The sequence below is a fragment of the Chionomys nivalis genome, chromosome 3 (genome assembly GCF_950005125.1).
Source record: "Chionomys nivalis chromosome 3, mChiNiv1.1, whole genome shotgun sequence".
NCBI classification, from domain to species: Eukaryota; Metazoa; Chordata; class Mammalia; order Rodentia; family Cricetidae; genus Chionomys; species Chionomys nivalis.
Window position 1 is genome coordinate 59,574,161 of NC_080088.1, and position 12,700 is coordinate 59,586,860.

General features: G+C 47.0%; 1 protein-coding gene across 4 annotated transcripts in view; it reads right to left on the bottom strand.

Moving 5' to 3' along the window:
- Mylk (myosin light chain kinase) overlaps positions 1-12,700 on the bottom strand; it is a 192,151-nt gene that overhangs the window by 2,474 nt on the left and 176,977 nt on the right. For 3 of the 4 annotated variants that reach the window (XM_057764118.1, XM_057764120.1, XM_057764121.1), the window contains 3 exons: positions 10,442-10,565; positions 4,132-4,261; positions 2,533-2,664 (listed from right to left, as the gene is read on the bottom strand). In XM_057764118.1, the coding sequence (XP_057620101.1) occupies positions 2,533-2,664; positions 4,132-4,261; positions 10,442-10,565 (386 nt within the window). The remainder of the gene's footprint in view (positions 1-2,532; positions 2,665-4,131; positions 4,262-10,441; positions 10,566-12,700) is intronic. The other variant, XM_057764119.1, reaches the window with a different exon arrangement.

The window sequence follows — 12,700 nt, forward strand, 5'->3', positions numbered from 1 at the left end:
CTAAGGCTAGACATATTGGTGAAAGTAAAATGTCTAAAAATTAAATGTATAAAAGTTTAACTTAAATTTGAATTAAAAGTTATAAAAAACAGGTACAAGGAATCTTTTTTAGTTGCACACAAATTCTAAAATTAGGTTGTGACAGTTATCACAAGATGTGAATTTGTGAGAAACTTTAGCTGTAAATCTAGAATGGATGAATTTATTGTATGCAAATATTAACTCCATACAGCAAGTAATGGCTACACAGAGCACCAGACAGGGGAGCTGATAATACTGCTAAGAAAAAGAAAACCCCTGGAAATCACTCTGTAGACCAGGCTGGCCTTGAACTCACAGAGATCTGCCTGCTGCTGCCTCCCGAGTGAGTGCTGGGATTAAAGGCCTGTGCCACCATGGCCCAGCTTAGTCCCACCACAAACAGGTAATCTGTTTGTGTGTCTCTAGGGATGGGTCCCAGTGGCTGGCTCATGTTATGCACTAGTCATGTCTCTATATGGAATAAAAACACGTAAATATGTGTGTACTATATATTTTAAAATTCTGTGTGTACACATCCATCACCAACTTTGCCTATGTGTATTTTTAAATATATAATGTACTACAACAACTTGTTCCTAAATTTTGTAGACGTATTTTTAGATGAAAAAAAAAAAAAAACCCTGTAGCCGCTGGCAGTATAAAAATTATACACAAAGCTCAAGAATTCTAGCATTCCTTCCCAGGGTAATTTTGCTTTTATCAGAACAGAGCCCATATGCTTGAGTTTTGCATCAGGGCTGTAGTCGGAAGTTATGCAAATACCAAGGAGTTCATTTCAAAGAGAAAAAGCACAACAGATGATAACCACACTGCCATGACACATGTTTCAACATTTCAAAGGATAAAAAACCCCGGGAGGTCCAGTGACAACAGTGAGGATCTGAGTGAGAGGCCTCTCTCCAGAGCTGTCCGCAGAGTCCCCAATGTCATCACAGGAGACACATCTGTTAGACTGGGGGCCTGCTGCTTTGAGAGAAAAGGTCCTACCGAGTAACTGGCTTCAAGACCTGACATGGTGTGGAACTTCTCACCAACGCTCCCCCCCCCCAAACAATGTATAAAAGTCTAACATCCCCTTGTTTGGGGGATTGACTCCTCTGACACCTTGCCATGCTCACCCCCATCCTGAGCATGACTGCCCCTCTCTCATGCTCGTTCACTTGAAGCAGCCCTCTTAGAGTTCCCACAGTGCTCCTAATTGTTCTCCTCCCCCAAGGCCTGGTCACGGCAGGTCAATAAGCCCGTTTCCTAAAAATGATCATTCTAGTCAGCGTATGTGTGCATGCGTGTGTGCGCTAGAGAGGACTGGACCTAGGGCCTCACACCTGTCAGGCAGCTGCTCTCTCTCCCGCCGGGTTACACCCTCAGCTCTAGAGTAATTTCATATCAGATCCTTTCCTGAATTGACTGCTCTCTGTTTTCTTTGCTATAAAAACATCCACTTTTTAAAAAGAAGATGGAGAAAGAAAGGTTGTTTCTTCCTTCCTAATACACGACTACCTTACCCAAAAGGAACTGAGCGCCCCAGTGCTGGAGAACCCCACTGAAGTACAAGATGAGGCTGGCTGTAGCTGCCGTGCTGGGCTATGTGACCTCAGGGAGGCTGCTTGGTAAGTTTTTCTGCTTTACTTGGTGAAACCAGGATGAGAGATAACCCTGTACTTTGTGGGCACATGTTAGCATAGCCCTGAAGCCAAGCAGCCTGTCTTATCCTGCCACCTACCTTTACATAACAGAACGGCTTTTGTCTTCAACTTTGCTAATTCCTTGTGCTACGATTCCTGAGGCCGTTGTCGCTTCACTACTATGTGGCTGCCTGACTGACTCCCAGGAACAGAGAGACACCACACAAGGAAGAGAGGACAAATGGAGGTTGGCTCTAGATGTGAAGGGCCCAAGTTTCCTTACTGTAAACTGCTGCGCATGCCCTTGCCCTGACCAACCTACCGTTTCGTTTCTATCTTTATTCTAAAACCTCTTTAAAGAATTAACAGGTTTTGACTTTCACACACAGGGCCTCGCAGAACCCCCAGGACCACTCCAGATATGGGATATCATTTACCAAATGAGGGGCCTGCTCTCAGCTCACCACCCAAGGTCACACAGCCTGCAGACAAGCAGTTAAGCTGGCTGACTCCGGTGGCTGGACTTCTGTGCCAACAGTCCTTGCAGAGCCTCTTATGGGCAGCCCACATGCTTTTCAGTACTTCCCAAGGCCCTGTTACACGTGTCCCACAGCTAAGGAGGTCCAAGGTGGTTCACATAGGCCTAGTGGCTGATATGACGAAATTTCAACTAGGGCTGTGGCAAAGTCACTCTGAATAACAGTCGGGTGAGCAGAAGCTGGCCCTTTTGAACCAAAGGGACCCAGTGTCCCTCTGGGGTTTGACTGTTCCTATCACTGAAGGCAGCAGAGGCCTAACGTCTTGCCCAAGCTCTCAGGTACAGTCATCACCATGTATTGTAAGGAAAGGCCTGGCCACAGCTTACCTTCAATCTTGCAGTCAAATCTAGCAGCGCTTCCTTCTACGACTTCCAGGTCACGGATGGTCTTAGAGAAATAGGGCTTCACATGGGGCTTTTCCTCAGCAACAGCCTCAAGGAAAGCCTGGGAGACATCTTCTAGAATATCAAGAGGAGACCAGGTCATGTCTTCATTCCTTGTGCCCTCCCTGAGTTTAAATGCCTTCTTTCTTTTCTCTTCTTTTTATTCCTTTCCTTTTCTTCTCTTCTCCTCTCTCTCTCTCTCTCTCTCTCTCTCTCTCCCCCCCCCATTCTCTCTCTTTTTCCTCTCCTCTCCTCCACTTCTCTCTCTGTCTCTTTCTTTTTAAACTTGCTATAATTTAGAAAATAGTGCAGCTTAGGGAAGTGAATCATAGCACGACTTTCTCCTGGGGATGAATTGGCCTGCTGCCAAATGGTTTTTGGCAGCAGAGAGTACTGTGCCCAAAACAGGGAACTGCTCAGCCTCCCCCTTCCCTGATGCTGACACATTGAAAAAGAAAGTCATCTTTAAAAAGGATTTTTGGCTGAACTTCACGGTCTTCGGGATTCAGTTGAGGGTGTGAGAAGGACGGAATCTACCCCTTTCTGATCTTGGTACCCTAGTTCTTCCTGTGGTTGTAGGTCCCTCACGGCTTCTGAGAAAGCTGCAGAGCCCCGGTAACTCATCAGAGTTCTGTGGCCCAAACCTATACGGCTCTCAAGAAGCCCAGCTGCAGGCTAGGATGTGGGACAGGTCCAGGGAACAACCAAGTCTCGGAGGAGCTCCTGTGTCCTCTCCTGTCCCCCTGGGCTATTTCTGGCTCATCTGGAGGAGCACAGAGGAGTACAGACTGTCTCTAGCTTTAAGGATGCTCCGTAGCAGCCAGCTACCCCACCCTGTGCATGAAACCGTTCTCGACTTCGTTTCCCACCTGTGGGTAAACAGAAGCTTCCCCACTGTGAGCATGAGGGCTGTCTGGCTCAAGAAGGAAAGGACCATCCCTGTGTGCACTCAGAGCACGGAGAGGTCAAGGCCCTCGCTGTGGAGATGACTACGGCGGCTTCTTGCATGTGGCAGCAAGGAGTTAGCTCTATCAGTTCTGGGCAGGGCCTACTGACCAGTCTGCCCAGGCCACAGATGTTTCAGCTGCATAGACTCTGTCACGGAATCTGGCCTGTATGAGTTAATTTTTCTTTAAAATGAAAACATAAGGCAGCAGGAATTGGAAGGATATTTTTAAAATATTATATAACCATATGTGATTTTTTTATTTTATTTGTTCTTGTCTATCAGTATACAAAAAATATCTCATTTTTATAATAAGAAAAATAAAAAGCTCTTATTAAAGTCTTTCTGAAGTCTTCCAGAAAATTAGGCAAAAGTTCTAGTTCTATCAAACAAATAATAGCTTTTCCTCTGAAAATAGTTAACAATTAAAGAATAATTGCTAGAGATAGTAGTTGTCAGGGAAACCCCCAAAGTCCCTCTGAACTTACCACTCTAGAGCATATTAAAAGCCCAAACTAAACCCGAGATTCTTAAAACACTCCTCAACCAGCAACCTTCCCCGTCACAAGCGCATGGGAAAACGCTGGCCCCCTTACCTTCGGACTCTAGCTTCTCTGCATTGATGGGGCTGGTGGGTGACCCTGTGGAGGACTTCCTGCCGCTGAGCCCTGATATCATTGCCATAGAGGACAGTCTCCCAATGGCTCTCACAGCATTGCCCGTTTTCTGAAAAATAGACACCGGAGGTTGGACTCAGGCGGCGGTCCTGGTTCCAGTGAGCAAGTTCTGATCAGAGGTGAAGAGCCCAGGATGGGAGATGCAGCTGCTAGACGCAGGGCCTTTGGACTGAGCCCAGCCTCGCTCTGCTCACACTGTCAGCGTGTCCGAAGATGTTCGGAGAATGGAATGGGCCCTGGAACTGATGTGTGCGTTAATGTGACTAAACAAGGTCAACATGAGACAAAAACTCTTTCATACTGTGCTTCAACTCCCATAAAAGGGATAGTTTATATAAAGCCACTGCAGCCTGAGACAGCTCCAAAGACTTATTGCTGACTGGGCCCAGCGGGGCTGTGCTCATAAAACAATGCCTGCAGCAGGGTTTCAACTGGTCAAGGAGCTAGTTACTACAGACCCATGGGTCCAGAAAAGCGAAGCGGCATTCTATTGACCTCGGGCAAGCCATTTGACCTCTCCGGGCTTCAATTTCTTTCTGTGTATAAAGAAGGGGCTGGGCGAGGTGGTCTCCAAGGCCTCATTTATTCTGTTTATGACTGAGATACTTCAGAGATTTGAGGAAACACCCCCGGTGGCCCCAGCACAAGACTATGGTTGCACAGTGGACTTGCTTGTGTCCACTTGCATGTCTGAGACAAACACTCCAATGGGCCCCTTGGGAGAGGGAGGAATTTCTGCTACGTAGGGTCAGGACTAGTCCCATAGTTTTCATGCATTGTGACAATTCTATCCAGCCTAGAATTTCTATCAAGAGGTGCTGGGGGACAGCGGCACCTCTGTCTCACATCTTCCAGTACAGTTTCTCAGCCTTTCTCCATGGTCAGCGGGGTTAGCTAAGATAGCCCAAAGCATCTTCCTTCAGCAACCAGAGACTTAAACTCACAGAGCCGACCTCAACTCAGTCTGGCTCCTTGTCGGAATGAAAAGGAAACCAGTTTGCTCCTCATAGGCCTTGCTCTCACTCAGTGGACGTCATGCTGTGCTAGCAAAACCACTTTCTTCCAGAATTAATTTCACACATTTGTGGATTTCATTGGCCTCACAGTTTTGACTATTTGGAAAGACAGTGTTTTCAATAAAAAGGTTGGTTATTTCAAAAGTGGAGAAGTTCAGGCTATTGAGGACTCGTGCAAAAGTGTGTGTGCCTGCACGCGCATGCATGTGCCGCGTATGTGTCTTAAGCAGAGACCTCTGTTGCAATCCTAACTGCTACTCTGCCCTCCTTGTTGCAACCTATTTCTGTGCACTTTGGACAAACATTCAAACTGACTGACATCTGGCCATCTATCTCTTTCTACACACAGCACTGCTACCACAATGGAGTGTGTGTGGGGGTGTGTGGGGGAACCTGAACATAACCCAGGAAGTCCCAAGTAGGGGGAAGAGAGACGGTGGTAACCCTTCAGAGTAAGACCATGTGCCAGCCTTCAGGCTCTCCTTGTGGTCTGACTGGCTCGCTGCTTGCTTTGCCAGTTGTAGTGTGGGAAGAGCCGCCTTTTCCCTTGGGAACCTACCTTGTCTTGGGAACTGATGAGGTGGCATCCATCCCAGTGGAGTCAAGATCTTAGCAGCCTACTCCCTATATCGCCTGATCCTCCTTCCTCAGCCGACTAGCCCCTTTTCAACACACACTGGCTTGTCCTGGCCTCAGAGTCTAAGCCAGAGGACTCCTTCCCAACAAGGTCAGTTCTCTGGCCACTCATTACTCTGTGACCTTGTCCAAGTTAGTCCTCCCTTCTCTGAGCCTTGGAGTCTGGATCCTAAATAAAAGCCAGAAGATTTTAATCCTCTTGCAGCACTAGTTTCCCCAGGAGATTATTGATTCCCGCTAAGGACTGTGTATCAGGACCCCCATATTCTGCCTTGAGCCCCCAGGCGCCCTGATTCCAGACACATGGGGAGTGGGGTTGATCAGTACTGTATTCACTGCATGCTGTGGACAGATGATGTCCTTCTTCTTTCTTGGTTTTATTTTGTACTCAAATTACTAATACGAACTTCTCAGAGCGAGGCAAACAAAAGCTGCAGTATTTCAGAAGGAGCAGCAAAGGCATTAAGAGCAGACACTGTCCTGTGGAGAAACTTCCAGCAGACGTAGGCATTCATAGCAGTTTTTAAGTGGGGGTATTTGCAAGCACTAAATAATGAAAAATTTAAAAATATCGACATCAGAATTAATTCTTTGGGAACTGCTTTCTGTCGATCAGTAGTAAGGAGTTCTCAGAGCTGTCTAGTTCAGTTGCACGTCTCTGAGCTGAAAAATAAAAACCTGATTGCTGCTTCACAAAGACCTTTGGAAATTTTGGAACAGAAATCAACAGAGCCAAGTTTCAGTTCTTGCGCATGTTTAGCAAAAGCTTCTCTCTTTGTTGGAGGACAAGGCTGGCTAAGGCTGTGCTCCTGGCAGGCGCTGTGTGCCCAGGCCTCCCGAATATAGTCCCAATTCCCCAGCTCGTGGAGACCCAGCTAGGATGACCAGGACTGTTGGCCCAAGGCTGTTCACTTCCCAGGATTGGGTCTTTCAGTGTTAACAGCTGAACAATGCTTGGAAAACATCTACGCACCAGCCTGCACCCAGGTTTAAAACAGCGTCAGGACGAGAGCCCCTGACAGGTATATGATCGCCATGAGCAGTCTGCATTTATATATCTACGTTAAAATATAGAACAGACTCTGATATTTTATCCCGTTATTTTATATACATTGCTGGAGTCTTTATGGTTCCTAGAAAATAAATGCAGCTAACTTTAGCCCTTTAACTTCCCCTCTTCTTTTCCTTCTACTATTGTTGCGGATATTTGTTTAACTATGCAAACATCTGCTGCATTTGTTTATGTTGCACAGTGTTTGTTTATGCGTTACTGTTTTACCTTGCCTGCCTAAGGCACCTGACTGGCCTAATAAAAACCTAAGTAGTGAGGAAGGAGGTAGAGGTGGAACTTCTGGGCAGGAAGAGTAAGTAGGAGGAGGAATTTAGAGGGGGGGGGGGAGAAAAGCAAACGAGAAGGAGACACCAGGGGCCAGATAGACAGACAAGAGAAAGCAGGAAGGTAGGACATACAGAATGAAAGAAAGGTAAAAAGCCCCAAGGCAAAATATAGATGAAGAGAAACAGGTTAAATTAAGTTAAAAGACCTAGTGGGACAAGCCTATGTTAAAGCCTAGCATTCGTAATTAATAATAATAATAATTAATAATAAGTCTCTGTGTCTTTCTTTATTTGGGAGCTGGTTGGTTGGCCTAAGAAAAATTGTAATTACATACTCCTCCTCCCACACCCAGCCATTTACATCTAGTTTGCAGACAGAAGCCCTGTAACCCTGTCCAACCCACCCCAATTGCCACACTTCATGCAACTGTCTTTGGACTAATCTTTCAGTGTGAATTGGAAACATATCTTCTCTCAGAATAACTATCCAAAGATCAATAATATGATTAGATATCCATGCTCCACCTAGCCTTGCATGGAGGACTTTGTTAGCAGGCCAGCTCCCTCTCCCTGTTTTTTGGAGTCTTTTATCAGAACAGAATAGTTAGAAGGTTCCTCTTGGAGTCAGCATGCCGTGTGTGTCCGCTGCTCTCTCTCCCTGGATAGCCCAGTCCTACTCCCCGTGTCCTGCTGCACACCCCCTTTGCTACTCTGAGACAGAGCCCCATATTCCTGGGGGGAGCCAAAGTTCTGGAACTGGAGTTTAAATGTGGAAAATATTTCCTTAAGGAAGCAACTTACCAGAAGGTCAACACAGCTGAACTGTTCCCAGTGAAATTACTCCCCGGGACATTCATGTTAAGTGAGATTTTGCAGGCTAATGTGTGTGCAGTTTTACAGAAAAGTCATTTCCAAATGCTTTGCTTAAATTAAAATAGGGAAACAAGGTTCTTTTTCTGAATTTGATCCCCACCCTTCCAGAAAATCCAATTACCAGTAAAAAGCAAAACCAGCAACTAGGAGATGCATTGTGAATTGTGGGTCCCTCGCTGCAGAGAAAGAGCTGTTCTCTTTCCCATTCTCTCTCATCCACAGCTCCTCTCTGTGCCCATGCCCTGGTCCCAGCACCCTCCTGGCTTAGAGCCACTTGCAGATATTCTGCATAAGGCTGCCCTGACCAGTGCCTTATGCAAGCGAGATCCAGTTAGATTTGCTTCTCTGACCACTGTCTGTCTTTCCTTTCCAAAGAACCCTCGACACCTGACGGCCAGAGCATCATCAACAAAGACAACTTTGATTTGTACATACCTTTAAAAAAAAAATCAAGTGTACTTTCTACTCTGACCGGAAAGGCCCCGGGAGGTGAGTGAGGCAGGTGTTCCAACCCATCTTGCATTTGAAGGAGTCAGATCAGCCCAGGGTTTCCCACCTCCTTGCAGCAGCGCTCTGGCTGCGGTGTGTTCAGGAAGCCAGCCCCTTACACCCTGCGCCCGCAGGCCCTTGTGGTTGTTTCTCAACTCTCAACCCTTGTGTGAAGTTGTGTTTTCTAAGGGAACTGTGGTTTAGTCACTGTGTGGCAGTGAACAGTGTTCCGTGAACTCCTTTTTCCCCATCACACGGGCAGTCTCAGTCGGTACTCCTAACCTTGAATCTCCTGTTAAAGGCTCCGCCCTTTACGTCCAGTCCTACGTAGTCTCAAGGTGGGCCCAGTTTCCACCTGCCAATCCCTCCACTATGCTGTTGCTCCTTACCTTTGGGCTTTAAGTATCTTCTCTACTAAATTCCCAGCTTCTGCCCCTGAAGGGTTTTCTCAGAACCTCGTCAACTCTAGTGGAATGCCCCCCTCGCCATCCACACACACATATATGGTCATGGAGCTACCGATTGTGTATAAATCCTGGCGTACGTGTGTTCTTTCATGTGACATTTGCTTTGGTTTCCCACTGCACCATATATTCCGTGGCTATGGAAATCATGTCCTCTCCTGAAGCCCAGGAGTTTTACAATTCAAATTGTTATAAAAGAAAGAGTCAAACAGATGGAGAAGGTGCTAAGTGCTCTAGGGTCTGGATGGAAATATTACCATCTTGCTATTAGAGGCAGTTCTGGTATTATCAGTGCTTGTACTTTGGAACCAGGTTCTAGGCTTGATTTCCTGGTTTTCCACCATGACCCCGGATGACTTCTCTCATCTACTCTCCTCCTTGGTTTGACTGTGTCGTGGGGACACTAATCGCTACGATGATAAGAAGATATAAAAGCAATGCACAGATGTGATGTTGGTACTTAGTGTTAACATGGGCACACCTGAGAAGGGCTCTCTAAATTAGGCTAGCCTCTGGACAGGTCTGTAATGGATCATCTAGATTAGGTTCACTGTGGCGAGAAAATCCACCTGCTGTGGGCAAAACCATTCTACAACTGGGGTCCTAGGCTGAATAAAAGGAAGCAAGCTGACTCTTCACTGACTTATTTCATGGATGCAAACGGTGTGACCAGTGGCCCAATCTCCTAACACTGTGACTTGTTCACCAAAACTGACCATGCCTCATTTCTGAGCCAAAACGAAACTTTGTCCCTTAAGGATGTTTTCTCATGGTGAAAGGAAAAGAGACTAACACACACAGGAAATCTTTGAATAAGCCCTGGCACGCGGCCGGCCCTCCATACATACTAGCTACTGACGGCATTGCACTGTGTTCCAGGCATTGTCCAAGACACCTTCAAAACTCGTCTCATAATTTCCCACAATTTTTGGTATCAGTGTTATCCCCACTTGCTAGATAAGAACATGAATCTACATTCAAGTTAACTACCTTGCCTAAAGTTACCACTGTGTCCTCTTTGGAGCATATGCCTTCCCCACCCCCCTCAAGAAAATATGCTATCATCACGCTACTCTTACGGAGCTCAGCTTCTCTAGGGCTGCCAGATACTCTTCAGGGCAAGCTGCTCCACCCCGGCCAGGAAGACTGGAGCACTAGCAATTTAACCTAGATGGGCAGGCTGCACAGGCCTCTGGTCCCCACTAGACAAAGCTGAACAGGACTGGAGTTTCCTCTGAGCTAAGGATTTTGTATTCAGGACTTAAATAACTCTGGGCCTTAATCAGCTGTCTACACTGGACAGAGGTCATTTCAGAAGCACATTCAGACCTTCTTGGAATCAAGTTATGGTCAACTGGGCCTGAATAAAGCTGATCTGAAGGGCAGCATCTTGTCCCCGTGGAGCCCACATACCTGCCACTTCCGTCTTGCCATGTACTTCTTCATCCGGTCCTTGGACAGCTTCTTGGCCTCCATGTTCTTGGTGTCTTTCATCAGCCATGGGTGCTGAAGGCACTGGGTGCAGTCCAGACGGTTTCTGATGGAGGCAGAGATGAGAGGGTTTCTGAGCAGGAGGGGACCTCGGAGATGATAAATGGACACAGCCCAGGGCTGCCCGTTCCCAGCTCACACACAACGATAGGGCACTGTGCGCTTGGTCCCTTCTCCTCTTGCTCTGGATTGCACTGACTGGACCCAGCTTAACCACCAGCAGATTCTCAACCTTCTGGGGTCCAAGGGGGTTAGAGTTACAGGCATCTACACCTGACACCATATTCCAGGGAGGTTTTTATCATTCTGCTGGTCACACGGGGGCCTGATCCTTTTGCCTCTCCAAATAGGGAATGAGAATGGAACACTAAGACAAAACCTGTGAGCACCTCTGAATTTTCGTGTCTCATAGTGTGGTTGAATATCAGGTTTATCCTGTCACAGTCTAAAGAGGTTGTGGCCTACATACAACTTCAAAATTACAGCATCCTAGGAACTGCACTGAAATTCATTTAATCTTCCTGAGAGCTTTTGGAACTGAGAAACATTTCAGGGTTATCACTTTAATGGGAACAAGACTAAGTCCAAAGAACCACATGCCAACAAAAAAGGAAAGTGGCTAGAAAGAAGCACAGCTCCTTGTGGGGATCTTCAGATGAAGGGACCATGATGCTTTAAGTTGACTTACAGTCTTCATATGTCTGCATCCTGCATGTATAACTCCATCACAGACATTTAGAAAACAGTGACTGATAGGTAGGGATTTTGGAAGGTGTGTTGGACTAGGGATTTGAAAGAAAGTAATGATTTTCTTTATACAATGAAGCTTGTTCTTTAGGAAGTCCGTTTTATAAGCACAGAGGAGGCTAATACAGCCTGTTGCCAGATCATTCTAAGGGCAGATGAGAAAATGGGGTATCCACACAATGCTTCATCTATCACATCTTCTATGAACAAAGTTTAGTTTGTAAAATCCATGCTTGGGCCAGCATGATCAGAAGCAAGCTATCTATCTTGGGAGGAGGAACCTTCACCTTAAAAGGGAATCCAGACTCCCATGACTCCCAGAGTCTTTTGGGGTTGCTAAATTCTGACACAACCACTGTGGCCACTAAGAGGCTGGGAAAAATTGTGAATGTAATTCACAACTGTGCGTTCCTCACGTTGTGCAGAGAAGTGGATATCACTCGGGGAGTCTGAATGTGGGAGGCTCAAGAGGATTCGGGGGTCAGTGGGCATTAGGAGGTTAGGCACAACCATCTAAGAAGGTCTCCAGCAGTCACCTATAGCAACCGCTCTCTCCTATTCCTATGGCAGGAGGCGACAACCTACAGCACAGGGAGCCGCAGGCCAAGTGGCTAGGTGGTGGTCAGGTTGCAAAATCACCTGCCAGTTCTGAACCTCTCGCCTACTCCTGGGGGCAGCTGCCTCCTTCCTGCTCCTGTCACATCACCCATGTCAACTGCACCCTTCTTGGCATGGTCGCAACTATCTCCTGTTGCCAAGTCCCACTTGGAGCGGGTGGGGGGGGAGCGGGGGTACTGGAAACAGGTTCTGCCTCTGGGCTGACACCTGTTAGCCTAGAGCTCCCTGTCCCAGAAGCTCCTGAGGAGCACAGAGGCTCCCAAGCAGAACCTCCTCCCAAGCAGAGCCTCTACCTTCTGGCTGTAACTTAGCTGACTCCACTCACCTGGAGAGACACACCGACAAGCTTGTAACCTCAGCCCAACTCTTCTACCTAGCCCACTCCAACTATGATAAAGACCACATGTTTCATCTTTCTTCACAGCTTGATTTCATGGGCAAGGACACCCCAGCACCCACTGGTCACCAGTTTGCTCTGTGTTAGAAGGAACTGGGCTGTATCAAAGGAATAGTTTCAATGTGAATAAAACACCAAACCAGAATAATCTGGGGATATAAAAAGGACTCTCCAATGAGCTATTGGCTGTCTCTGTCATCTGTGCTTGTAAGTTAAGCAGACACTCCCCTTGTGAGCCTTGATAAGGTCCTTCAGGGTCTGCTGGACTGTGAGGGCCACAGGCAAACAGACAATAAATGCCAATCATCACAAAGGAGAAGCTGTCCTCTCCTTGAGACCCTTGCTAAGGGGCCACCATTCCAATGGGGTTTCTGTGCTTCTAAAGTGGGTGGGGTGTCTGGCACCTGGAAGCAGGGACC